A 24,741-nucleotide genomic window follows, 5' to 3' on the forward strand; every position below is an offset into this window, starting at 1 on the left:
GGTTAGGTTTAATGATCTTAAAGGTCTCTTCCAACCAAACCAGCTCTAAATCAGCAGCTGAAATGAACAGCACAGGCAGGATGTGAAAGGATTAAGAATTCTAAGAACTGGCAGTGAGGATGGAGCATGATAGAACAGAGAATGTTAGTGGGACCTGGGAGCAGAGTGAGAGGACCTCATTGGGTAGCAATGCATCCTGCAAAAAGGATCTCAGCTGAGGAAGAAAGGCAGTGGAAGATGTAAATATAAGTTTAGACAGGCAGAAGCAGGCAGACAAAGAGGAGATTCATGTGTCTAGGCAGTGAGAAAGATGAGAGGATACCTCATGGGCAGGTAGGACAATAAGATGGACTACAGGAACAGACACAGCAAACAGACAGCAGGAGCCCAGGGTAAGCCCACAGAGTTCTGAGAGAAAAGTGCCAGGCAAAAGAAGCTACAGAAAGGAGAGAGAAAGCAGAGGGAGGCAGGGGCTGAGCAGAAAGCAGAGGGAGGCAGGGGCTGAGGGGAAAGCAGAGGGAGGCAGGGGCTGAGCAGAAAGCAGAGGGAGGCAGGGGCTGAGGGGAAAGCAGAGGGAGGCAGGGGCTGAGGGGAAAGCAGAGGGAGGCAGGGGCTGAGCAGAAAGCAGAGGGAGGCAGGGGCTGAGCAGAAAGCAGAGGGAGGCAGGGGCTGAGCAGAAAGCAGAGGGAGGCAGGGGCTGAGGGGAAAGCAGAGGGAGGCAGGGGCTGAGGGGAAAGCAGAGGGAGGCAGGAGCTGAGGAGAAAGCAGAGGGAGGCAGGGGCTGAGGGGAAAGCAGAGGGAGGCAGGGACTGAGGAGAAAGCAGAGGCAGGCAGGGGCTGAGGGGAAAGCAGAGGCAGGCAGGGGCTGAGGGGAAAGCAGAGGGAGGCAGGGGCTGAGCAGAAAGCAGAGGGAGGCAGGGGCTGAGGGGAAAGCAGAGGGAGGCAGGGACTGAGGAGAAAGCAGAGGCAGGCAGGGGCTGAGCAGAAAGCAGAGGGAGGCAGGGGCTGAGGGGAAAGCAGAGGGAGGCAGGGGCTGAGCAGAAAGCAGAGGGAGGCAGGGGCTGAGCAGAAAGCAGAGGGAGGCAGGGGCTGAGGGGAAAGCAGAGGGAGGCAGGGGCTGAGCAGAAAGCAGAGGGAGGCAGGGGCTGAGGGGAAAGCAGAGGCAGGCAGGGGCTGAGGGGAAAGCAGAGGGAGGCAGGGGCTGAGGGGAAAGCAGAGGGAGGCAGGGACTGAGGGGAAAGCAGAGGGAGGCAGGGGCTGAGGGGAAAGCAGAGGGAGGCAGGGACTGAGGGGAAAGCAGAGGCAGGCAGGGACTGAGGGGAAAGCAGAGGGAGGCAGGGGCTGAGGTACCTGATCAAACAGAAAGTGAGAAACTGGGCACAGAAAAGGAGCTGATAAGGCCAGAATACAAAAGAAGAGCTGAAGGACAAGGTAAAAGATAAAGGAGGCCTAAAAAGAGGAAGGTGGCAAGAAGTGGTTGGCACTACCATGGGCATGGGACTAGCATCGCTCAGGGTGGATGCTTGTGAGAAGTGAAGGTGGGGAAAACCTCAGAGACAGAATGGAGGGACAAGACTGAGGCAGACAGAGCAGGTGTGAGACCAATGCAGACCCCACAGAGATTTCCCCACCCATTGTAATGCTGAGCTGCACTGAGAGCCAAAGTACCCTGCTCCCTGCCACCCTCAACTGCAGGTGGAAACCACCTGTGGGACCATCACGTGGCAACACTGCCACCAGAGCACCCACAGGCGATGGCAGAGAGCAACCCCTCCAGTACAGCCATGCAACAGAAACAAGATAGAATCATAGAGCTGAATCACAGAACTGTTTCTGTTAAAAAAGCCCTTTAAGGTCACCCAATCCAACCAGCAACCCATGGCCACCAAACCCTGGCCCCAGCTGCCATGGCCACAGCTCTCTGCAGCACCTCCAGCCATGGGCACTCCACCACCTCCCTGGGCAGCCTCTGCCAGTCCCTCACCACTCTGGCACCAAAGACATTTTTCTTCCTCTCCAACCTAACCCTCCCCTGGCACAAGTTCAGGACATTTCCTCTCCTTCCATCACCTGATGCTAGGGAGCAGAGCCCAACCCCCACCTGCCTGCAGCCTCCTCTCAGGGAGCTGCAGAGAGCAATGAGCTCTGCCCTCAGCCTCCTCTGCTCCACACTAACCCCCCCAGCTCCCTCAGCTGCTCCTCCTCAGCCCTGTTCTCCAGACCCTTCCCCAGCTTTGTTGCCCTTCTCTGGGTCTGCCCCAGCCCCTCAGTGTCCTTCTTGCAGTGAGGGACCCAGACTGGACCCAGCACTCAAGCTGTGGCCTCAGCAGTGCCCAGCAAAGGAGCACAATCCCTGCTCTGCTCCTGCAGGCCACATCACTGCTGATCCAGTCCAGGCTGCTGGTGCACTTCTTGGCCACTTGGGCACACTTTAGCTCATCTTCAGCTGCTGTCAACCAGCACTCCCAGGTCCTTTTCTGCTGGGCAGTTTCCAGCCACTCTGCCCCGAGCCTGGAGTGCTCCTGCAGTTGTGACTCAAGTGCAACACACAGCACTTGGCTTTGTTAAACCTCATGGAGCTGACATCAGCTCATTGATCCAGCCTGGTCAGGTCCCTCTGCTGAGCAAAGAACTGGCACAGGGCTGGTGATCAATAAGAGAAGGGGAAGCACAGCAGCCAGAGAGTGCACAACCGAGAGGCAGATGTCCCTCTGGTACAAAGAGTAGCTGTGAGCATGGGGAAACTGCTGCTTGCAAAGTGGTCTTAGAATTACAGGATCGTTTTGGTTGGGAAAGACCTTTTAGATCATCGAGTCCAACCACTGTCAGTTTCTGTTGCTTCTGTCCCCTCTTTCATTTCGATTGCCACCCCTACTGATGGGCTCCTCCGGAGCGCTGCAGGTGTGCGACTCTGAATGCCGAGGCACAGTTATTAACCCTCTGCTCAGGCTGCAAAAGGTTGGAAGGTAGGAGAGCCCTGCAGAGGGACCTGGACAGGCTGCATGGGTGGGCAGAGGCCAAGGGGATGAGATTGAACAAGGCCAAGTGCAGGGTTCTGCACTTTGGCCACAACAACCCCAAGCAGCACTACAGGCTGGGGACTGAGTGGCTGAGAGCAGCCAGGAGGAAAGGGACCTGGGGGTACTGATAGAGAGTAAGCTGAAGATGAGGCAGCAGTGTGCCCAGGTGGCCAAGAGAGCCAATGGCATCCTGACCTGCATCAGGAGCAGTGTGGGCAGCAGGGCAAGGGAAGCTCTTCTGACCCTGTGCTCAGCACTGCTCAGGACACCCCTGGAGTGCTGTGTCCAGTTCTGGGCTCCTCAATTCAAGAGAGATGTTGAGGTGCTGGAAGGTGTTTGGAGAAGGGCAGCAAGGCTGGGGAGGGGCCTGGAACATAAACCCTATGAGGAGAGGCTGAGGGAGCTGGGAGTGTTTAGCCTGGAGAAGAGGAGGCTCAGGGGTGATCTTATTACTGTCTACAACTACCTGAAGGGACATTGTAGCCAGGTGGGGGGGTGGCCTCTTCTCCCAGGCAACCAGCAATAGAACAAGGGGACACAGGCTCAAGTTGTGCCAGGGGAGGTCTAGGCTGGATGTGAGGAGGAAGTTGTTGGCAGAGAGAGTGATTGGCATTGGAATGGGCTGCCCAGGGAGGTGGTGGAGTCACTGTCCCTGGAGGTGCTCAAGCAAAGCCTGGATGAGGCACTTAGTGCCATGGTCTGGTTGATTGGATAGGGCTGGGTGCTAGGTTGGACTGGATGATCTTGGAGGTCTCTTCCAACCTGGTTGATTCTATGATTCTATGATTCTCTGGAAAGCGACTGCCCCTGCATGGGTTGGGGTGAAGAAGCAGAAAAGCGGCAGGACCCCCAGGCAGCTGAAGGAAGGAACCAGCCTGGCTTCGGCGGCACCCAGCCTGAAGAGCAGGGACAAGCTCTGCTGCCTAACCATTACACAACCGGCGCTGGCAGAGGCCACCGGGAGAGTCAAGAGGAGGCTGCAGACTGCACCCCCACCCCCCGGCTCTGAGCCCGGGGCCGCCCAAAGGCCAGCACAGAGCTGCTCCGAGCCCGGCGGTTTATGTAAGGCTGAGCGCCGCATCCCTCGGGCTGCCGCCGGCCGCGCCACAGCTCCACCGGCTGCGGCAGCAGCTCCGCTGAAGCACCCCCGGGACACCCCCAGCCCGGGAAGGCCTCTCCTGTCCCCCCCCTGCCCCCTCCCCAGATCCCTTCGTTTTTCCCTCACTAAATAAAGAGAGAAAGCGAAGGCGGCCGCGGAGCATCCCCCCCGCCGCCCGCTCACCTTGAACGACATCGTGCACATGGCAGCGCCGCCGCCGCGCTCCGAGCCGCTCCGAGCCGCTCCGAGCCGCTCCGCGACCGCGGCCGAGCGGGGCCGGGGCGGGGCAAAGGCCGGCACCGCCCCCCCTGCCCCCCGCCCGCTCCGTGCGCACGGGGGCTGGGCAGGGTCTGCTCGGAAGGGCTGGGGGCAGCGGCGGCTTCGGGAGCAGGAGAGCCTCGGCGGTGGGTAGAGTACGCAGCGGCGGTGCTGCAGGGGGCTCCGGCAGCCCGGCCCGGAGCAGCAGCGCTGCGGCCAGCAGCGGCCCGGCAGGGACTGCCCCCCGCACCCAGCGCTGCCCCCAGCACCTCAGGTCCCGGGTTCAGTTTTGTGCCCCTCGCTGCCAGAAGAAGGACATTGAGGGGCTGGGGCAGGTCCGGAGAAGGGCAGCAAAGCTGGGGAAGGGTCTGGAGAGCAGGGCTGGGGAGCAGCAGCTGAGGGAGCTGGGGGGGTTAGTGTGGAGCAGAGGATGCTGAGGGCAGAGCTCATTGCTCTCTGCAGCTGCCTGAGAGGAGGCTGCAGGCAGGTGGGGGTTGGGCTCTGCTCCCTAGGCTCAGGTGATGGAAGGAGAGGAAATGTCCTGAGCTTGTGCCAGGGGAGGGTTAGGTTGGAGAGGAGGAAAAATGTCTTTGGTGCCAGAGTGGTGAGGGATTGGCAGAGGCTGCCCAGGGAGGTGGTGGAGTGCCCATGGCTGGAGGTGCTGCAGAGAGCTGTGGCCATGGCAGCTGGGGCCAGGGTTTGGTGGCCGTGGTGGGGTTGGGTTGCTGGTTGGACTGGGTGAGCTTGGAGAGCTTTTCCAACCTGAACAGTTCTATGGTCCTATGATTGTTAGTGGCATTATGTGGACACAGCCACCCTTGAGCACCAGCAGCAGGGTGCTGCTGAGAAGCAAAAAAGCACAGCAGGGACCCATACTTCACCACTGTCTCAGACCTGTAGATCAGGTCAGGAACATCCTAAAGTCCAGACACTTCCACCCTGAGCTCTCATCACAGCACTAATGCCACCTCCACTGCACCTCTTTTGTATTTCACTGACTTTTCCTTTCACTAACTGTCAAAAGGACCTGCCAGCAGGTCAAGGGAGGTTATTCTCCTCCTCTACTGGATTATGGTTCCAGTTCTGGGCTCTCCAGTTCAAGAGGGACAGGGTTCTACTGGAGACAGTCCAGTGCAAAGATGATGAGGGGCCTGGAGCATCTCTGTGAGGAGGAAGAGCTGAGAGCCCTGGGGCTGCTGAGCCTGGAGGAGAGCAGCCTGAGAGGGGACCTTGCAATGCACGTAAGCATTTAAGGGGTGGAGATAAAGAAGATAGGAGCAGACTCTTCAGTGTGCCCAGTGGCAGGACGAGGGCCAACAGGGACAAACTAGAACTCAGCAGGTGTCACTTGAACATAAGGAAAAGCTTCTTTACTGTGAGGGTGCTGGAGCCTGGAGCAGCCTGCCCAGAGAGGTTGTGCAGTCAGTCAGAGACTTTCAAACCCACCTGGACACTGTCACCCTGGGCAACCTGCCGTGGGTGACCCTGCTGTGGTTGGGGTGGTTGAACTAAATGATCCCCAGAGGTCCTTCCCAACCCCTGTCACGCTGTGATTCCGTGTAACCCTATCTGCCATGGGCCAAGCTCTCTGCAGGAAGGCAGTGAGCTGTGAAGGTCTGCATTTTAGAATAGAATAGACTAGAATCAACCAGGTTGGAAAAGACCTCCAAGATCATCCAATCCAACCTATCACCCAGCCCTATCCAGTCAAGTAGACCATGGCACTAAGTGCCTTATCCAGGCTTTGCTTGAACACCTCCAGGGACAGTACCTCCACCACCTCCCTGGGCAGCCCATTCCAATGCCAATCACTCTCTCTGTGAACCACTTCCTCCTAACATCCAGCCTAGACCTACCCCAGCACAACTTGAGACTCTGTCCCCTTGTTCTATTGCTGGTTGCCTGGCAGAAGAGACCAACCCCACCTGGCTACAATGTGCTTTCAGGTAGTTGTAGACAGTAATAAGATCACCCCTGAGCCTCCTCTTCTCCAGGCTGCACACCCCCAGCTCCCTCAGCCTCTCCTCATAGGGTTTGTGTTCCAGGCCCCTCACCAGTCTTGTTGCCCTTCTCTGGACATGCTCCAGCACCTCAACATCTCTCTTGAATTGAGGAGCCCAGAACTGGACACAGCACTCAAGATGTGTCCTGAGCAGTGCTGAGTACAGGGGCAGAATAACCTCCCTTGTCCTACTGGCCACACTGCTCCTGAGCCAGCCCAGGATGCCATTGGCTCTCTTGGCCACCTGGGCACTCTGCTGGCTCATCTTCAGCTTACTATCTATCAGTACCCCCAGGTCCCTTTCCTCCTGGCTGCTCTCAGCCACTCTGTCCCCAGCCTGTAGTGCTGCTTGGGGTTGTTGTGGCCAAAGTGCAGAACCCTGCACTTGGCCTTGTTCAATCTCATCCCCTTGGCCTCTGCCCACCCATGCAGCCTGTCCAGGTCCCTCTGCAGGGCTCTCCTACCTTCCAATAGCTCCACACCTGCTCCTAGCTTGGTGTCATCTGCAAACTTACTGATGCTGGACTCAATCCCCTCATCCAGATCATCAGTAAAGATATTGAACAGGACTGGGCCCAGCACTGATCCCTGGGGAACACCACCAGTGACAGCAACTGGATGTGGCACCATTCACCACCACTCTCTGGGCTCTGCCATCCAGCCAGTTCTTGATCCAGCACAGAGTGAATCTGTCCAAACCATGAGCTGCCAGCTTGGCCAGGAGCTTCTTGTGGCAGACTGTGTCAAAGGCTTTGCTGAAGTCCAGGTAGACTCCATCCACAGCCTGCCCCACATTCACCAGGCAGGAACCTGATCACAAGTCCAAAGCCAGTGCCTGTCCTGCTTTGCCTGCCTGCTGCAGCCTTCATCCAAAGCCTGAGTGATCCAAAGCAGGCAAAGCAGTGCAGGCTCTGGTGGGAGATGCCTGTGTTTCTTTGCTGTTGTTGGTTTTAACTCAGCCCTGAGGGGTTGTTTTCCTTTTGATGTTCACATATAAATCCTGTTCACATATAAATCCTGTTCACAAGGAAATTGTGACTGTGCATTGAGGGAAGGCACTCACACAAAGAGCCAGAAGAGTTCATTCTGCCAATGTGCAAGTGGAGGGTGGTCTGCAGATGATTTTGTCCTGAGGCAGTGTTCAGCTGTGCATAGAATCATAGGATCATAGAATCAAGCAGGTTGGAAGAGACCTCCAAGATCATCCAGTCCAACCTATCCCCTAGCCCTATCCAGTCAATCAGACCATGGCACTAAATGCCCCAGACAGGCTTGGCTTCAACACCTCCAGGGATGGTGACTCCACCACCTCCCTGGGCAGCCCATTCCAATGCCAATCACTCTCTCTGTGAAGAACTTCCTCCTAACATCCAGCCTATACCTCCCCTGGCACAACTTGAGACTGTGTCCCCTTGTTCTATTGCTGGTTGCCTGGGAGAAGAGGCTACAATGTCCCTTCAGGTAGTTGCAGACAGCAATGAGCTCTGACCTGAGCCTCCTCCTCTCCAGGCTGCACACCCCCAGCTCCCTCAGCCTCTCCTCATAGGGTTTGTGTTCCAGGCCCCTCACCAGCTTTGTCACCCTTCTCTGGACACCTTCCAGCACCTCAACATCTCTCTTGAATTGAGGGGTCCAATCCCATGCTGTAAGACAAACTGGAGGCAAGCAGATGAAAGCTGCTGCGAGCATAGACTCATCTCAGAATCTATGGCCTGGTGTGAACATCAGCTTAGTTCCTGAGGTCAGGCCGACGGAGAGGAGCAGGCTGGGTTTTACACCAAAACCACTCATGGCTCAGAGTCATCCCTGCTCTGATCCAGTTGCACAGTTGTCCTGGTGTGAGCTGGAGCAGAGCTGCTTCTGCTCAGTGCTTGCACAGCTACAAGTCACAGGAATGCAAGAACTCTGTGCCAGAGTCTGCTGCTTGAACCAGAGCTGCTTCTGCTGCCTGCTCTCTCTGCCCAGGGCCAGCACCTCCTGCAGCTCAGGGCAGGTTTGCACAGCCAGGGGCTGCTGCCAGCGGTGAGAACCTGATGGGCAGAGCTAGCACCAAGGGTTGGGCTGCAGACCAAGTACTAGACCTATGCCTTGGCAGTGCTGGGTACAGTGCCCTGCTCCTGCTGGCCACACCGGTGCTGATCCAGGCCAGGATATTGGTGGCCTCCTTGGCCACCTGGGCACATAGTGGCTCATCTTCAGCCAGCTGTCAACCAGCAGCCACAGCCCTTTCTCTGTCTTAGAGCACCCCTCCAGTACCTGAAGGGAGGTACAATAAATTTGGGGGCAGACTTTTTACAAGAGCCTGTAGTGCTGGGCTGAGGGGTGATGGATAGAAGCTGGGAGAAGGGAGACTGAGACAGGAGATGAGGAAGAAATTCTTTCCAGTGAGGGTGGAGAGACTCTGGCACAGGCTGCTAAGGGAGGCTGTGGATGTGCTCTCCCTAAAGGTGTTCAAGGCCAGGCTGGATGAGGCCTTGAGCAAGCTGTGCTGGTGGGAGGTGTCCCTGCCCAGGGCAGAGGATTGGAGCTGGATGAGTTTTGGGGTCCCTTCCAACCCAGCCCAGTCCATGAAGAACCAGCCATGTGTGCTGCTGCTTCTCTCTGTAATGGCTGAAAAGCACAGGGTATGAAGAATGTACTTGGAGCTCCATTTTTGCTTTGGGAGGTACTCTTAGGAATGAGTAGTGCTAAGAAGAGAAAATGAATAAATTACTTTAGAAACAAATCCTGCAGGGAAAACTACCAAGGGTTTACCTGTTCTGTAAACCTTTTGGGAAGAGAAGGGAGAATTTACAAACCTGGGCCTGAAAAAGGAAAAGTTCATCTAATTATAGAAATAGTTTATGCAACTCTCTTCAGAGAGAGAGTGATTGGCATTGGAATGGGCTGCCCAGGGAGGTGGTGGAGTCACCATCCCTGGAGGTGTTCAAGAAAAGACTGGATGAGGTGTCCAGTTCTGGGCCCCTCAGTTCAAGAGAGATGTTGAGGTGCTGGAAGGTGTTTGGAGAAGGGCAGCAAGGCTGGGGAGGGGCCTGGAGCACTGCCCTGTGAGGAGAGGCCGAGGGAGCTGGGGGTGTGCAGCCTGCAGCAGAGGAGGCTCAGGGCAGAGCTCATTGCTGTCTGCAGCTGCCTGCAGGGAGGCTGTAGCCAGGTGGGGTTGGGCTCTGCTGCCAGGCAGCCAGGGACAGAAGAAGGGGACACAGTCTCAAGCTGTGGCAGGGCAGGTTGAGGCTGGATGTTAGGAGGAAGTTGTTGTCAGAGAGAGTGATTGGCATTGGAATGGGCTGCCCAGGGAGGTGGAGGAGTCTCTGTGCCTGGAGGTGTTCAAGAAAAGCCTGGATGAGGCACTCAGTGCCATGATCTGGTTGACTGGATAGGGCTGGGTGCTAGGTTGGACTGGATGATCTTGGAGATCTCTTCCAACCTTCTTGATTCTATGACTCTATGATTCTATTTTAGGTGTCCCTGCCTCAGGGCAGGGGGTTGGAACTGGATAAGCTTTGAGGTCCCTTCCAACCTAAACCATTCTGTGATTCTATGACCTTGAAGGTCCCTTCCAACCCAATCTATTCCATGATTCTATCATTTCCCTTAAAGTACCCAAACATTTCCACCAGGAACACACTCTGCTCAGCTTTTATTCAGTGTGCTCTAATGCCTCTAGCTCTAGAGAGGCCAAGGATGCTCAGGAGGTTAATGGTGGCCTCTGTAAGGGCTTGCTTGCTCTGAACTGAAGTTACATCTGACACTTCCAGATCCCCACTTGTTAAAACTGATATACTCCAGGTTATACTTGGGACTGAACAGGTTTCCAAGAAACAGGTTGGAAGGACCAGTGGATATCCTGCCTGGGACAGTGGCATTTCATCTGATGGGACACCTGAAGGTAGTGCTGCTTGTTTGGATTAAAGCCTCTCAGAGCTTTCATGAAGCACCAGCTGTTGTAGGCAGTAGCATGATGGACAGGTGCAATAAGTTCCTTTCCAAGAGGCCAGAGCAGACAGAAGGGAGTATTTTTAAGCTGGAATTGAAAGAATTTGTGGCTGGAATAGCCAGATCTGATATATTTAAGCTAGCAGCATGCTGCATGTATGAAAGCCAGCTTTTCCATGGAGAACACAGAAATTGCCTGCTACAGACATGTCTCTGTGATGTGCTAAAGCCATAGTGGCACAGAGCCAAGGGTGGTGACGTTTTCTTGCAGGCAGAACCCACAGCCTGTGGCTGGTGCTTCCCAAAGCAGTGTAACAGGGATGTCTCTCACTGCTGCTGTGTGGCATGCAGCAAAGACCTCGTAAAGTTATGAAATAGTTTGCTGCTCACATGAATCACTATCAAAATATTAGAGGTATGTGGAGCTAACCATCTCTTTGTGTCTGGATCTGGCAGATTTTATGCAGGGGACTGAGTGCTGTGAGCCTGTGTGGGGCTGGGAATGGCTGTGAAACTTCTGGCAGCAATGCCACTAAGCATTGGGACTCCTTCTCCCTCCCAAACCTCCCCTCCAGCTTCTGTGTTACCCAAAGCCTGTGCCAAAAGCCTTCACAAAGACAGGAGGTTCATTGCCTGCCCTGGACGAGCAGGAACACTCATCTTCACCGGGAGCCCAGGGCACTGGCTGGGCATTGCAGAGGGGTGGCCTGGGCTGCAGGGCTTCCAGCAGCCCCAAGAGCGTGGAAAGTGGCAAAGGGTGCTGTGAGTTCTGGACCTGCAGATGCAAGCAAGGTAATGCCTTGTGTGGAAAAATCTGAGCAGCCTTAATTTTACTGCCCACGTGTGATGAAACTTCTTCCCTGAAAGGATTCTCAAAGGCTGGCACAGGCTGCCCGGGGAGCTGGCTGGATCCCCATCTCTGGAGGCGTTTGGAAGAGGCAGAGCTGTGGCACCGTGGGCCATGGTTCAGCCCCAGCCTTGGCACAGTTAGAGAATCATAGAGTCATAGAGTCATAAAATCAAGCAGGTTGGAAGAGAGCTCCAAGATCATCCAGTCCAACCTATCCCCCAGCCCTATCCAACCAACCAGACCATGGCACTAAGTGCCCCAGCCAGGCCTGGCTGCAACACCTCCAGCCACGGCCACTCCACCACCTCCCTGGGCAGCCCATTCCAATGCCAATCACTCTCTCTGTGAAGAACTTCTTCCTAACATCCAGCCTAGACTTTCCCTGGCACAACTTGAGGCTGAGTCCCTTTGTTCTATTGCTGGTTGCCTGGGAGAAGAGGCCAACCCCACCTGGCTACAATGTCCCTTCAGGTAGTTGCAGGCAGCAATGAGCTCTGCCCTGAGCCTCCTCTGCTGCAGGCTGCACACCCCCAGCTCCCTCAGCCTCTCCTCACAGGGTTTGTGCTCCAGGCCCCTCACCAGCTTTGTTGCCCTTCTCTGGACATGTTCCAGCACCTCAACATCCCTCTTGAATTGAGGGGCTCAGAACTGGACACAGCACTCCAGGTGTGGCCTGAGCAGTGCTGAGCACAGAGGCAGAGTCACCTCCCTTGTCCTGCTGCCCACACTGCTCCTGATGAATGGTTGGAGTGGACGATCTCAAAGGGCTTTTCCAACCCGAACTCTGCTGTGCCTGTAGGACAGGTCAGTGCCTGTAGGACAGGTCAGTGCTTACGGGGATGGATGCTCAGGGATCGCTCCAGGGCTCGTTAGAAACACCTACCCGCGGCCCAGTGCGGAGGAAGCGGAAAGCTGCGGGCGAGCCGCGGGGCGCAGCTGGCACCTCGCAGCAGCCCGCGGCGCTGAGGGCACACACCTGGGGCATCTCCGCCAGCGCGGAGCCCGAGCCCCGGCCCCGAGAGCCGCGCCCGGCGCCGGGGCTGGTGCCGCCCAGCCCCGCAGGCAGCTCGCTGCCAGCCCCCTGCCTCCTCCCGGCCCGGCCCGCCCGCCCACCGCGGCTATAGGGCGGCCCCGGGCGGGCGAAGGCAGAGCCCGGCGCAGGATGGCCGCGGCGCTGGGCTCCCGGCGGCTCGGCTCCCGGCTGCTCGGCTCCCGGCTGCTCTGGGCGCTGCTGCCGCCGCTCCTCAGCCTCTGCCCCGCCGGCTCCCGCGGCGTGGGGCTCAGCCTCCACCCGCCCTACTTCAACCTGGCGGCGGCAGCCCGCATCTCGGCCACGGCCACCTGCGGGGAGGCGGCGGCGGGCGGCGGGCGGCCGGAGCTGTACTGCAAGCTGGTGGGGGGCCCGGCCGCCGCCCCCCTGGGTCGCGCCATCCAGGTAACGGGCCCGGCGCGGGGGGCTGCGGGGGGCCGGGACCCGCTCCGCGCCGGGGTGCGGGGGCGCTGCTGGGGCGTCCCGGCCCCTCCGGGGATGCTGCCGTTACCCCGGGGGCCGTAGCCTCATTTCCTCCAGCGCTTGCTGCCGGCGGGGCTGTGCCGCCGGCGGCGGAGGGCAGCGTGGGCCAGCGGGACCCCGGGCAGGGAAGCGCTGGGCAGGACGGAGGTGTCCCGGCACCTCCTGGAGACGCCGGCACGCCGCGGGCAGCCGCTGCCCTCCGCTGCCGCTCCGCTCCCCGCGCCCGTGCCCGCGGGGCCGCGTCCCCCTGCCGCCGGGGCCGCGTCCCCCTGCCGCCGGGGCTGCTCCCCCCCTGCCGCCGGGGCCGCGCCCCCCCTGCCGCCGGGACTGCGCCCTGCTGCCGGGGCTGCCTGGGGACGCTCGTCCCGGCCGGCGCTGGGGGTGGCTTGGGGAGTCCCCAGGAGGTGTTCGGCGGCCTCCGCGCTTGGCCATGGACCGCGGAGAGCAGCGAGACGCCCCTGGGAGGAAAGGAGTGAGCGTAGGAGATGAGGAAGGGGGCCGGGGCGATGGATGGGGACGAGCCGCGCCGCTAACCTCTTGCTGGAGCTAGGGTGTTCCCGGGAGCGGTGGGAAGAGGTCTGGTGTTGGGCAGGTGGCTTGCTGATGTATTACAAGCAGCAAAGGTGAGGCTTGCGTCGGTCCCCTGCATTGCGAGGAGGGAGCCAGAGACTCGCTGGGGCTCGGCTCCCTTTAGCCGGGACCTGGGGCTAAACTCAGCAGCTGCTCTGTCGCCTGATGGCCTCTCCCCAGCCAGGAAGGGGGATCGGGAAAAGGAGGGGAGACCCAAGGGTTGAAATGGAAATGGACTGAGTGAAGCAGCCCAACAGATCCCGATGTCAGTATCAAAGTATATGAAGTCTAACACAGGGCAGCGGTGGCACAGCAGGCAAACTGAAAGGGAATGTAGTCCTGGAGAGCAGGAGAAGGAAGAGCCCAAGGAGAAAGCCCAAACAGGAGGCTGCACTCTCCTCAAACTTCCCTCTTTGTACTGAGTGTGATGCTCATTGTCTGGGACACACTTAGCCGGGGGACTCCACGCTGCTCCTGTCACACAGCCTGTGGCTGGCTTGGGATTCTGTTCCAGCAAAACTGAGACAGGACTGACAGGCAGTGTAAGCACACAGGGCAGTGAGGATGATGATGATGATGTTCTCTCCTAGCACACCATGAGGGTCTTGCACATGCTTTGTGCCGGTCACAAGATAGAGAGCAATAAACAGCACAACTCCTGGCGAGAGTTAATGGAAATCTGCTTTGGTGGAGACTTGTAGGAACATGTCTGGGAGAGGGGAAGCAGCAAGCAGCCACTGCACCAAACTCTGTGATGGATGTTTGCTATCAGCAGCATCAGGGCTTTGTTAAAGGCCTATGGGGGGGGGGGGGGGGGGGGGAATGACTTTCTTAAAGCCTCAGAGCTTCCAAAGTTATTTTAGTTGTATTTTATCTTGGTGGGAGGAGAGGAGTCAGAGTGAAACTGCAGCTTGAAAGAGGTTTCAAAAGCTCTGATGTCTGTTTTCTGGCACTGGGTGATACAGAAAGAATGCCTGTGAGTTAGGTTTTGCATCTTCACGAAGCCAGTCAGGGTTGGAAGGGAGCACAAGGAGCAGCCAGTTCCAACCCCCCTGCCATGCCCAGGGACATCCTACCCTAGAGCAGGCTGCCCACAGCCTCAGCCAGCCTGGCCTCAAACACCTCCAGCCATGGGGCCTCAACCACCTCCCTGGGCAACCCATTCCAGCCTCTCACCACTCTCCTGCTCAACAACTTCCTCCTCACCTCCAGCCTGACTCTCCCCACCTCCAGCTTTGCTCCATTCCTTCAGTCCTGGCACTCTCTGGTACCCTAAAAAGTCCCTCCCCAGCCTTTTTGTAGCCCACTTCAGATCCTGGCAGGCTACAAAAGGTCGCCTGGGAGCCTCCTCTTCTGCAGCCTGCACAGCCCCAACTCTTTCACTCTGTGCTCACAGCAGAGCTGCTGCAGCCTCTGATCAACCCAGTGGCCCTTCTCTGGACATGCTGCAGCATCTCCACATCCTTCTTGTCCCAGGGGCTCCAGAACTGGATGCAGCTCTCCAGGTGTTTCAGGGTTTTAGGAGGTGTTTGTGTGGTTCACTAGTGGAATAAGCTCAGTCTCTGCTTTCAGAAGAGGTTGCAATGGCTAAGAGTTTTCTTCTCACTGTTTAATGGGGACAGATGCTCAAGAGAGGGAGAGAGAAGTTAGAAGGTGCAGCTTAGGTACTCCTTGTCATGTGCCAGGAGGGAGAACAGCCCAACACACAGCCTTGCCCTCAGCTTGTTAGGCAGCCACAGCCAGCTGTGGGCTGTGCCCTGGACTTTTCCTTGCCATCCCTTCCTGCCTCACCATGAAATCTCAGATGACCTCTGTGTGCTGCCCTGTCATAAAAACCTTGGTGTGCTTTGGGCACGATTGCAGCCTGGGGTTTGCTTGCTTCCAGTTTTACTGGGACGAAAACTGGGTCATGGGTGTCACATGCCTGAACTAAGGTTACACAGAAAGGTTGTGATGATGAGGAAGCTGCTTGGCAGTCTGTTTCTAATGCACCTCTGAAGTTTAGGGATTCATCCTTCCACACTGAACACAGCACTTGTGTTTAAAGGTGCCACCAGGTGAAGAGCAAGCCAAATAATCTCTCAGCAGCTCGGGGTAGCCCACTGCTGGAGTGGAATCTCATGCTGGCCCTCCTTGGCATGTCAGAAATCACAGTACAACCAAAGGAAGCAGCAGCTAAACATGGCCAGCAAACAGAACAAAGTGTGCTGGGAGGCCATTGAATGGTAGGGGTTGGAAGGGACCTCCTCAGATCACTGAGTCTAAGCTGCTTGCCAAAGCAGCATCACCTAGGAACAGGAACTCATCCAGATGGGTCTTGAAAGTCTCCAGAGAAGGAGACTCCACAGCCTCTCTGGGCAGCCTGCTAAGCTCTGGCTGCTCTGGGCAGCACCCTCACAGCAAAGAAGTTTCTCCTCATGTTGTGGTGGAACTTCCTATATCCACTTTGTGTCCATTGCCCCTGGTCCTGTCACAGCACACCATGAAAAAGAGCCTGGCCCCTTCTTCTTGACACCCATCCCTCATAGAACCAAGCAGGCTGGAAGAGAGCTCCAGGCTCAGCCAGCCCAACCTAGCACCCAGCCCTGCCCAACCAACCAGACCATGGCACTAAGTGCCCCAGCCAGGCTTGGCTGCAACACCTCCACCCACAGCCACTCCACCACCTCCCTGGGCAGCCCATTCCAGTGCCAATCACTCTCTCTGACAACAACTTCATCCTCACATGCAGCCTGAACCTGCCCTGGCACAGCTTCAGACACTGTCCCCTTCTTCTGTTGCTGTTTGCCTGGCAGCAGAGCCCAACCCCACCTGGCTACAGCCTCCCTTCAGGTAGTTGTAGACAGCAATGAGGTCACCTCAGATGTGTATAACCATTGCTCAAGTCCCCTCTCAGCCTTCTCCTCTCCAGACTAACCATCCCCAGGGCTCTCAGCCTCTCCTCACCACACATTCTCCAATCTCTCCACCATCCTCATGGCTTCTGTTGGACAATCTTTAGTGTATCCCTGCCCCACTTGAACTGGGTAGCCCAGAGCTGGACACAATACTGCAGATATGGTCTCAACAGGGCAGAATAGAGGGGCAGGAGACCCTCCCTTGACCTCTTGGACTATATGACCTTTAAAGTCCCTTCCAACCCAGAGCATTCCATGTCTCTATGTACATTGCCATTGATGTCATTAGCACCCAAGTGGAAATGAGAGTCTAGAAAGGGAGAGTTCTTCTTGTTTAACATCTGCCTTGCAGGCCCTAGGTTGGAGGGCAGCCATGGTTCATGCCTGATTCAAGCTCCCAGAAGGTCTACTGATGGCTCAGCCCTGGCACAAGGAAGTACATTGTGCCCCTTACAGCATCTGAGTATGCCTAGATACAGCAGCATCTCCCTCCAGCATCAACCAGGGGCTGCTGAGAGAGAAACCATGAATACTTAGGTGGGTTTCCAGTGGATGTTTGGGTTCAAGAAGGGTTGGGAAGCCTTTCAAAAGGCCAGGACCCTCCAGCCATGGCAAAGGTGGTGACAGCACAGTGTTGGTGTTAGGAAGCCACTGCAGCTCACAGCTTCAAAGACATTAAAGAAGAGAATCTCTTCTTCCCAGAGCTGAGCTCACACAGAAGGATTTCAGATCCCTGGAAGTGTTCCCATGTGTCTGCAGAGCCTGAGGGAAGCTGGTGGAGTTCTTGCACAGGGACAGGTGTGACAGCCACTGTGCCAGGCCAGGTTAGAGCACCTCCCTACCCCTGAGTCCCTCACTTTGGTCTCTCCAAGGCTGTGTTGTGGCTGTTGCTCTGCACATGGACACAAGGAAAGGAAGTGCAGAGGAGGATCCTTGTCCTGATGAAGGGAGCAGACAGCTCTGCTGCCAGTGTGGCCCCAAGCACTGAGAGCAGGGCAAACAGAGGGAGAGCAGCCCCAGCTTCATTTCTACTGCTCTGCCATTGGCCCCTCTCAGCCAGCCTGTCCTTTGGAGGTGCCTTTTACTGCAGCCTGTAGTACCCAGCAAATCCAGGCTGGCACCCAGTGTCACCTGGACAGGCTGGAGAGCCGAGCAGGGAGAAATTCAACAGTCCTGCATCTAGGGAAGAGCAACCCCATGCAGGCTGGGGGCTGCTCTGTTGGAGAGCAGCTCTGGGGAGAAGGAGCTGGCAGTCCTGGTGGACAACAGGCTGACCATGAGCCAGCAATGTGTCCTTGCCAGCAAGAAGGTCAATGGCATCCTGGGGCCACGAAGAAGAGTGTGGCCAGCAGGTTAAGGGAGGTTCTGTCTCAAGTTGTGCCAGGGTAGGTATAGGCTGGATATTAGGAGGAAGTTCTTCACAGAGAGAGTGATTGGCATTGGAATGGGCTGCCCAGGGAGGTGGTGGAGGCACCGTCCCTGGGGGTCTTCAAGCAAAGCCTGGATGAGGCACTTAGTGCCATGGCCTAGTTGACTGGCTAGGGCTGGGTGCTAGGTTGGACTGGATGAGCTTGGAGGTCTCTTCCAACCTGGTTGATTCTATGATTCTATGATTCTACTCTGCCCTGGTGAGGCCACATCTGGAGTATTGTACCCAGTTCTGGGATCCCCAGCTCAGGAAGGACAGGGACTTGCTGGAGAGGGTACAGCAAAGGGCTGGAAAGATGGTGAGGGGGGCTGGGGACACCTCTCTTGCAAGGGAGGCCTGAGAATTGGAGCTTTTTAGTCTGGAAGTGAGACAAGAGAGAGGGATTGTGTTTTGTTAGGGCAACAAGGCTGGTGAAAGGTCTGGAGCACAAACCCTGTGAGGAGAGGCTGAGGGAGCTGGGGGGGTGCAGCCTGCAGCAGAGGAGGCTCAGGGCAGAGCTGATTGCTGCCTGCAGCTGCCTGCAGGGAGGCTGTAGCCAGGTGGGGTTGGGCTCTGCTGCCAGGCAGCCAGGGACAGAACAAAGGGACAGAGTCTCAAGCTGTGCCAGGGCAGGTCTAGGCTGGATGTGAGGAGGAAGTTGTTGTCAGAGAGAGTGATTGGCATTGGAATGGGCTGCCCAGGGAGGTGGTGGAGTGGCTGTGCCTGGAGGTGTTGCAGCCAAGCCTGGCTGGGGCACTTAGTGCCATGGTCTGGTTGGTTGGGCAGGGCTGGGTGCTAGGTTGGGCTGGCTGAGCTTGGAGCTCTCTTCCAACCTGCTTGATTCTAATTCTAAGATCTCATCAGTGCTGATCAATACTTAAAGGGTGGGTGTCAGAAAGATGGAACCAGGCTTGGTTCAGTGGTGCCCAGTGCCAGGAAGAGGGGTCATGGGCACAACCTTGACCATCAGAAGTTCCATCTAAATGTGAGGAGGACCTTCTCTAACTTAAGGCTGGCAGAGCCCTGGAGCAAGCTGCCCAGAGAGGTTCTGGAGTCTCCCATCTCGAGAGACTTTCAAAACCCACCCAGATGTGTTCCTGTGTGACCACCTTTAGGTGACCTTCCCTTGGCAGGGGGGCTGGACTCAATGATCTCCAGAGGTCCCTTCCAACCCCTGCCATGCTGTGCTTCTGTGGAAGCCAAAGGAGCATTTGGAGGTCATTTCAGGCTCTTGCTGGAGGTGCTGGGTGGGGTGGACAGTCCCTCCCTGAGCAGCCCTGGTGCTGAGGCAGGCTGCATGCTGCCCTTGCTGTGGGTAATAAGAAGAGTGTTGAGTGAAGAGATGCTCTGCACCGTGAAGCATTTCAGCAGCTGGTAGCTAGGGGCATGCCTGGCTCTCTCTGCCAGGCTGTGTGGGTGGCAGCTAAAGTTTAGCTGCATGCCTGTCCTACCCTGCCAGGGGCTGCAGAGCTGCTGCCTGCTAAGGACTCAACAATTCCTTCACTGTGGGCACTTTCTGTATCCCAGAGGCCAGACCTTTTCATCCAGGCCCTCTCTGGTCCACATAGGTGTGGTTCACTGAACTCCTTCCTGCAGGACTTGAAGCAGCTCTAGGCAGCAGGGCTTGGGAGTGCTGGTGGGCAGCAGGATGCCCATGGGCCAGCAATGTGCCCTCGTGGCCAGGAAGGCCAATGGCAGCTTGGGAGGCATCAAGAAGAGTGTGGGCAGCAGGTGGAGGGAGGTTTTCCTCCCCATCTGCTCTGTCCTGATGAGGTCACATCTGGAGTATTGTGTCCAGGTCTGGGCTCCCCAATTCAAGAAGAGGGAGCTGCTGGAGAGGGTACAGCAAAGGGCTGCAGAGGTGATGAGGGAAATGGAAGAGCTCTCCTGTGAGGAAAAGACAGGGAGAATTGGGGCTTTTTAGTCTGGAAAAGAGAAGACTTTTTTAGGTGAGCCTGCCCTGACAGGGGGGTTGGACTCGAGCTCTGGAGGTCCCTTCCAGCCCCAAACGTTCTGTGACTCTGTGACTGTACCCCACAAGAACATTAATCCTATGTCAGGAGTGGGAAAGGAAGGTGACAGAGTCACAGCACCACAGCAGCATTCAGGCTGGCAGAGCCCCTCAGGAGCACCAAGCCCAGCCCAGATCCCTGCTCTGCAAGGCTCACCCTAAACCAGAGCCACAAGCACCACAGCCAAACCACCCTGAAACACAGCCAGGTTTGGGCACTCCACCACCTCCCTGGGCAGCTCATTCCAGTCCCTGACCACTCCTGATGGGCAAAATGTTTCCTCATGTCCAGTCTAAACCTCCCCAGCCTCAGCTTGAGGCCATTCCCCTTTCTGCTGTCTCCAGTTCCCTGTGAGCAGAGCCCAGCAGCAGCCTCTCCACAGCCTCCTCTCAGGCAGCTGCAGACAGTGCTGAGCTCTGCCCTCAGCCTCCTCTGTTTCACACCAACCATCCCCAGCTCCTTCAGTCTCTCCTCAGCAGATTCAGTCTCCAGGCCCCTCACAGCTTCCCTGCCCTCCTCTGCACCTCCACATCCCTCTTGCACTGAGCTGCCCCAAACTGCACACAGCACTGCAGCTGTGGCCTCAGCAGAGCAGAGCAGAAGCAAATGCACACTTCCCTGCCTGCTGAGCTGCAGCCAGAATCAAACTGCATCTCAAGGGGCTCTGTCCTGGGCTGGAGACGTGTCCTGGAGCAGACCTGTGACCAGGGTGTGCTGAGGTCCTGCCAGTGGCCAGCAGGGCAGGCTGCTCTGGCCAATGACTTCTTTCCTTTCGCTTTTTGGTGCACTGCCTCGCTGGCAAAGCTGCTGGAGTGTGCTTTGAGTAAGTGAAACTGCAGCTGCTGCGCTGAACTCTTGCAGCTGTGTGCCCAACCCGGGCAGAGATGGTGCCTGGGGTCCAGCCCTGCCACGCTGCAGTCACAGAGGAGGGTGTCAGTGTGCAGCTTGTGCTCGGTGCTTCATCTTCTTGGCTCTTCATTCAGCCTCCCCTCGAGGCTGGTGCCAGGTCGGAGCTGGCTTGGAAGGTAGCAGAGCCCTGCAGAGGGACCTGGCCAGGCTGGATGGGTGGGCAGAGGCCAAGGGGATGAGACTGAATAAGGCCAAGGGCAGGTTCTGCACTTTGGCCACAACAACCCCAAGCAGCTACAGGCTGGGGCCAGAGTGGCTGAGAGCAGCCAGGAGGAAAGGGACCTGGGGGTGCTGGGAGAGAGGAGCTGAAGATGAGGCAGCAGTGCCCAAGTGGGCAGCAGAGCCAATGGCATCCTGGGCTGGCTCAGGAGCAGTGTGGGCAGCAGGACAAGGGAGCTTCTTCTGCCCCTGTGCTCAGCACTGCTCAGGCCACCCCTGGAGTGCTGTGTCCAGTTCTGGGCTCCTCCATTGTAGAGAGATGTTGAGGTGCTGGAAGGTGTTTGGAGAAGGGCAGCAAGGCTGGGGAGGGGCCTGGAGCAGAGCCCTGTGAGGAGAGGCTGAGGGAGCTGGGGGTGTGCAGCCTGCAGCAGAGGAGGCTCAGGGCAGAGCTCATTGCTGCCTGCAGCTGCCTGCAGGGAGGCTGTAGCCAGGTGGGGTTGGGCTCTGCTGCCAGGCAGCCAAGGACAGAACAAGGGGACACAGTCTCAAGCTGTGCCAGGGGAGGTCTAGGCTGGATGTTGTTAGGAAGTTGTTGTCAGAGAGAGTGATTGGCATTGGAATGGGCTGCCCAGGGAGGTGGTGGAGTCTCTGTGGGTGGAGGTGTTGCAGCCAAGCCTGGATGAGGCACTTAGTGCCATGGTCTGGTTGGTTGGGCAGGGCTAGGGGATAGGTTGGACTGGATGATCTTTGAGCTCTCTTCCAACCTGGTTGATTCTACAAGCTTCTATGAGCTGAAGCTGTCAAGGCAGCGGTTTTGTCCCCTGGATTTCCATCACAGTCAGTGTGAACACGAATTTAGATCCAAAGGCTGCTTGCTGCAAGCTGTCAAACTCTGCAGGGGAGCTTGTGCTGTTGTAAGGGCTGCAGCAGAGCTCTGGGCATGGACCTGCCAGCAAAACCTGCAGTGAGAAGGTGCTCTGAGGTCTGTAACTGTGGCTGCTGGTGCAGAGATTGATGTCTCAGGGTACTGACTTTGCAGGCAGTGAGATGATGCTCTTTGTCCTCACTGGCAGTGCTGCCTATAGCTGCCAAGAGCTGCTGTGGCTTCTGCTGCAGCAAAGTGCATCTGAGTCCAGCAGCATCCTGGGGTGGAGTCACAGAGTGGGTTGGGTTGGAAGGGACCTCAAGGATCATCCAGTTCCAACCCTCTGCCATAGGCAGGGACACATCCCACTAGAATAGGTCCTGAACCTGACCTTGAACACCTTCAGGGAGGTTGTGGAGCACAGAAGCACCCAATGTGATCTTTGATCACATTGGGTGCTTCTGTGCTCCACAACCTCCCTGGGCAACCTGTGCCAGTGTCTCACCACCCTCAACCTGTGCCAGTGTCTCACCACCCTCAACCTGTGCCAGAGTCTCACCCCCCTCACTGCAAAGAATTTCTGCCTGATCTCCAGTCTCAGTGTCCCCTCCTCCAGCTTCAATCCATTTCCCTTTTCCTATCACTACAAACCTTGTTAAAAAATCCCTCCCCAGCTCTCCAGTCCTCTGTCACTCTCCAATTAAAGAAGTTCCTTCTCGTGCTTAGATGGAGCTCCTGATGTTCAAGTTTGTCCTGGCACTGGGCACCACTGAACAAAGCCTGGTCCCATCCTCCTGGCACCATCCTCCTGGCACCCACCCTTTAAGTATTGATCAGCATCGATGAGATCTCCCTCAGGCTGCTCTTCTCCACACTAACAAGCCCCAATCCTCTCAGCCTTTCCTCATCACAGAGATGTTGCAGCCCCCTCAGCACCTTTGTAGCCCTCTCCAGGCAGTCCCTGTCCTTCTGGAGCTGATGAATCATTTCTGCATTCAAAACTAAGAGGGCAGCACAAATTCACTCCACTTGCAGTCAGTGCTCTAGTTCAGCACCTCAGTGATCAGCAGGAGGCCCCTGCAGCGCCCAGCTTGCAGCTCAGACCAGCTTTGTCCCTGTGCTGTGTTCCAGGGACAGTTCTGTGACTACTGCGACGCTGCCGACCCCAGCAGGGCTCACCCAGCGACCAACGCGATCGACGGCACCGAGAGCTGGTGGCAGAGTCCTCCTCTTTCCAGAGGCTTGCAGTACAACGAGGTCAATGTCACCTTAGAGCTGGGACAGGTAAGAGCAGCAGCTGCGTGGTCAGCTCCTGCATTTCGCAGTCACTGAATTGCCAGGGCTGGAAAGGAGCTCAAGGAGGATCCAGCACCAAGCCCCCTGCCGGGGCAGGGACACTGCACACGAGAGCAGCTTGGCCAGAGCCTCATCCAGCCTGGCCTTGAAACATCCAGGGGTGAGGCTTCCACCACCTCCCTGGGCAACCTGTGCCAGGCTCTCACCAACCTCTTAGGGAAGAACTTCTTCCTAACATCCAATCTCAGTCTCCCCTCCTCTAGCTTGCCTCCATTCCCCCCAGTCCTGTCACTACCTGGCACCCTAACAAGTCCCTCCCCAGCTTTCTTGTAGCCCCCTACAGATACTGGAAGGCCACAAGAAGGACTCTTTGGAGCCTTCTCTTCTCCAGGCTGAACAGCCCCAACTCTCTCAGCCTGTCCTCACGGGAGAGGTGCTCCAGCCCTCTGAGCATCCTTGTGGCCCTCCTGTGCAAGCTTTGCAAGGTTTGAGCTGACTTTAGCTTCCAGCCCTGCCATGCTTTGTCTGGCTTATGTTCTGGCTGGGTTTTACTGGGTGAGTTGAAGTGATTGTTTCCTGTCAGGCATTTTGATGGTGTGAGTTCTTGCCACTGGCATCACACAGGCTCGATGGCTCTGTGCTGTCCTGCACACACATTGCAGCCTGGCACTGCCCAGCCTGGATTGGTGCTTGGCATTGCCCTGACCCAGCTGCAGGACCTTGCACTTGGTCTTGTTGAACCTCCTGAACTTGGCTTGTGCCCACCTCTGCAGCCTGCCCAGCTCCCTCTGCATGGATCCTGCCCTCCAGCCTGGCTGCTGCACCACACAGCTTGGTGTGGGCAGCAAACTTGATGACTTCTGAGGGCCCCTTGCAACTGGCTGAAGTCTGTGCATCTGTAAGGTCCCTGCTGCACTTCCCAGTCTGATCTCTGGGCTGCAGCTCTGTTTCTAGTCCATCCCAGCCCTGCATAAAGGCTGTGCTGTTGATGCCTGAGGCAGCCTCTCCATCCTGCTCCCAGTGCTGCTGACATTCCAGCTGTTCCTGACTTGGTGACAACTCTTTGGATCAGATGAACTCTCATTCATCCCTCTAATTGGTCCTGATTTTTCCCAATGAAGTTTTCAACAGGTTTGCAACTTCTGAGCCCAGAATATCTGCCTAAAGTCGATTGCCCTTCCCAGGACTCTTTGGATTGCCTGATTCCAGCAGGTGTGCCCTCAGCTTTGGCTTGCTGGATGCTCAGCAGCTATCAGTCAGACCCCCTCAGGTGTTTCTCTGAGCTCTGACTTCAGAGGAAGGTGAAGCATGATGAAGTGTGTGATGAAATGGACATGTCTGAGTGTTAGCACTTGAAAAAAGGAGTCACAGTATCACAGTATCACCAAGGTTGGAAGAGACCTCACAGCTCATCAAGTCCAACCCTTTAGCACAGAGCTCAAGGCCAGACCATGGCACCAAGTGCCACGTCCAGTCCTGCCTTGAACAGCTCCAGGGACGGCGACTCCACCACCTCCCCGGGCAGCCCATTCCAGTGTCCAATGACTCTCTCAGGGAAGAACTTTCTCCTCACCTCCAGCCTAAATCTCCCCTGGCACAGCCTGAGGCTGTGTCCTCTTGTTCTGGTGCTGGCCACCTGAGAGAAGAGAGCAACCTCCTCCTGGCCACAACCTCCCCTCAGGTAGTTGTAGACAGCAATAGGTAGAGCAAGAAAGGCTGAGGGCTTGGTGAAGTGTTGGCACTAATGTGCTGAGTGGTTTTGGGTGATGATATCAGTCACTGCTGTAAGCTGAAGGCAATGTCATGTCCAAGTGGGTATTTAGGTAGGGGAGAGGGAAAGCCAACATCTCTCTGCAGCTCCCTGAAAGAAGGCTGGAGTGAGGTGGGGCTGGGGCTCTTCTCCCAAGGAACAAGTGACAGGGTGAGAGGAAATGGCCTCGAGCTGCACCA

General features: G+C 56.8%; 2 protein-coding genes across 3 annotated transcripts in view; one reads left to right on the plus strand and one right to left on the minus strand.

Moving 5' to 3' along the window:
• ANKRD29 (ankyrin repeat domain 29) overlaps window positions 1-4,375 on the minus strand; it is a 49,105-nt gene extending 44,730 nt beyond the window's left edge. Inside the window, exon 1 of one of the 2 annotated variants that reach the window (XM_064170454.1) lies at window positions 4,303-4,375. In XM_064170454.1, coding sequence (XP_064026524.1) covers window positions 4,303-4,323 — 21 coding nt within the window. In that variant the 5' untranslated portion in view covers window positions 4,324-4,375. The remainder of the gene's footprint in view (window positions 1-4,302) is intronic. The other variant, XM_064170455.1, reaches the window with a different exon arrangement.
• A 7,949-nt stretch (window positions 4,376-12,324) lies between these two features.
• Window positions 12,325-24,741, plus strand: part of LAMA3 (laminin subunit alpha 3) — a 179,789-nt gene continuing 167,372 nt past the window's right edge. Inside the window, exons 1-2 of the mRNA XM_064170537.1 lie at window positions 12,325-12,597; window positions 22,627-22,779. Of these exons, the coding sequence (XP_064026607.1) occupies window positions 12,325-12,597; window positions 22,627-22,779 (426 nt within the window). The remainder of the gene's footprint in view (window positions 12,598-22,626; window positions 22,780-24,741) is intronic.

This window comes from Pogoniulus pusillus, chromosome 34 (assembly GCF_015220805.1).
Source record: "Pogoniulus pusillus isolate bPogPus1 chromosome 34, bPogPus1.pri, whole genome shotgun sequence".
Classification (NCBI taxonomy): Eukaryota; Metazoa; Chordata; class Aves; order Piciformes; family Lybiidae; genus Pogoniulus; species Pogoniulus pusillus.